This window comes from Oratosquilla oratoria, chromosome 13 (assembly GCF_046742065.1).
Source record: "Oratosquilla oratoria isolate Oo_2021 chromosome 13, ASM4674206v1, whole genome shotgun sequence".
NCBI lineage: Eukaryota > Metazoa > Arthropoda > Malacostraca > Stomatopoda > Squillidae > Oratosquilla > Oratosquilla oratoria.
The window spans coordinates 70306878-70309377 of record NC_134789.1 but is presented as its reverse complement, the minus strand read 5'-3'; the positions used below and the strand labels follow the sequence as shown (position 1 = coordinate 70309377).

General features: G+C 40.8%; 1 protein-coding gene across 1 annotated transcript in view; it reads right to left on the bottom strand.

The window, feature by feature from the left end:
- Positions 1-946: 946 nt before the first annotated feature.
- The window catches only part of LOC143032490 (uncharacterized), an 8914-nt gene continuing 7360 nt past the window's right edge, over positions 947-2500 (bottom strand). Inside the window, exon 2 of the mRNA XM_076197367.1 lies at positions 947-2500. This exon is cut by the window's right edge and continues 1193 nt beyond it. Within this exon, the coding sequence (XP_076053482.1) occupies positions 2462-2500 (39 nt within the window). The 3' untranslated portion in view covers positions 947-2461.

The following is a 2500-nucleotide window of genomic DNA, read 5'->3' as shown; positions in this document are numbered from 1 at the left end:
TATCCATCTATTAGTTTATTCATTCATCTATTCATTTATCTTGCATCCGATCTCGTTATTTTTGAAGGTTTTAATCGCATTGATGCTCTGTTATTGGAAAAAGGAACTAAGTTTGACTAATGTATATCAAGAGAAAAGAAAATAAAATGTATCAATATATCAATTTTTTTTAACTGATCTTGTTTTGTTAGAGCAGAAGTTTTAGGCTTTCATATATATGTATTTTCACTCATATGCACCCCCATTATTCTGGCTGGTGTCAGTCTTTTTCATTTTGGTGCATATAACCTCCTCCGTACTCAAAGAGCGATTAAGATAATCTCGATTAACGAATGCAACGTTAATCTTTTTATGAAGAAATGTTTTAATTGAGCATCAGTAGACCACTGACCTCTTCAATACCATGACTTAGTTTAAGCACTTTATTCTAATAAATAAACAAACAATTTCAGACATTTCAGAGCTCGGTCTCCTACCTGAAAGAGGTTTCAGTCGATCGAGAACCTTCTTTTGGTTTTGACTCTTTCTCAGTTGCATAAAATTGTCTCTTCTCTGGCCAGAATAAAATTAATGAAGTACGTCATAGTAATAAGGGAGTTTTCTATCATTCTGATATGACTCTATTAACCCGTTCACAGTAAATATTTATTGATAGTATTCGATTAATTTCATAAATACTAACCTTGCTAGGTTGAGACCAATTATCCTAGAAAATCGTCTACAGAACTCTTGAAAGCGTAGGAGAGCTCGTGATTATCATTACAGGAAACATTGACGATGTTACTATTGTCAATAGATATTGATTATGTATAGGCCTATGGTTCAATAACCTTCTTGTCCATAAGAGCTATTTCTATGTCATATTTGATGTTCACGGGAAGAGCTCTGGAGGAAGTGTGAAGAGACGGAGAATAAAAGTCTTAGATACGAAAATACTTATGTATTATTTTGTACATAAATAAAAGATTACACCAATAAGCGACACGCCTTTCGATCTGTCTACAACGTCGAAGTAGTCGCGATCTGTGACGTGGGCCTGTACTTATGTTTGACATCCTTTGCACAAGGGGAACAGTGACAGAACATTGTCAACACTCACCACAGACTGAAGTAATCGATCACTGCAAGAAAGCCCTTTCGAGAAGCCACCGGGGATTTTCACTGCGGGGATTTCCCTTTTCTGGGTCCCTGCAAATGGCAATGATCAGTGTGGATGGCAACAGAATATGGGAACATCCACTGTGAATGGCAATGGCGGCACTACAAATGGGAAGAGTGATCACGTGACTTTAGGATAGCAGGGGATTCACTCGATGTCTGATGCTCAGCTTTGACTGTGACACTGTACAGTTGGCTCCATGTTTTCTAGGGAGTTGTGGGCAGTTCATAGCTCCGGGTCGTAGATTGGCGATGTCATTAAGTCTTTTATGACCTCGAAAGCTTACGAATATCTTAAATGTTCAACGTAACGTGCGGAAATGATCTTGCAACAGCTTCGTAAAAGACGTCAACCCACCCTAGTATGAAGCCAATTATACAGACTACAAAGCAAAAGCAGGCTATCTTAAGAAGGCTATGCCACGTCTCCAACCCTTGCACCAATCTGCAATATTTATCGATTCATTTATAAATAGACCCAAGTCCACGCTTAATTAAGCATTCAAGACTTTGTTGACATGTGAAGGCTGTCGCCATTCCACCGTGACTGGTTGCAGTTTGCATTGACCATTGCCAGGTATTTTCCCTAAGTCGGACTCTCTCGTGGCGAATGTCGGAATACGTCGCACCGATTTTCGCTAAGAGGGGGTTTATCCGGTCGAACGCGGTTCGACAGACACGTGTTTAAAGTGATGTGTGAACATGTGAACGGGGTATTTGGGGTTTAACCAACGTGTTCGACAACCAAATACCCCGTTCACACGTTCACACATCACGTGTCTGTCGAACCGCGTTCGACGAACCGTTGGACCTTGTAAAGCCCCTCTAAGTCGAAATATTTCGGAACTGATCCTCTTAAGTTTAATATTTCGTTATGACTCCCCTGTAAGTCGAAATAAAAGAAGAGGATGCCACCGATTCGGTGCAAATCATTGCAAGTTGCAACAATGCAAACCTCCCCCCCCCTTTTCAGATCTGCATGTCGCAACTGTTCGACACTGTATCTTTCGTGTTGCATCAATTTGCTGCTGTTCGGAACAGCGCGTGACGAAGGCCTGTTATGGATTGCACCAACGTGCAACAGCCTATCACACTCCAGTACATAAACTTCACTTCCCATTTGCAACATCCTCACGCTTCTACAGAGTCAGTATCAATTTTGCAAGATCCCAGAAAATCAACTACATATGTTGCAATTCACGCTACACGTACACAAATCTACGACACTTTTGCAAAACTAGATTTTTCCACTATTTACCCATCAAGTTGTTCACTACATCGCGGGGTACCGGAAGATCGTTGGCTACTTCATCAGATCGTCAATGGAGAACCCGCGCCTCCT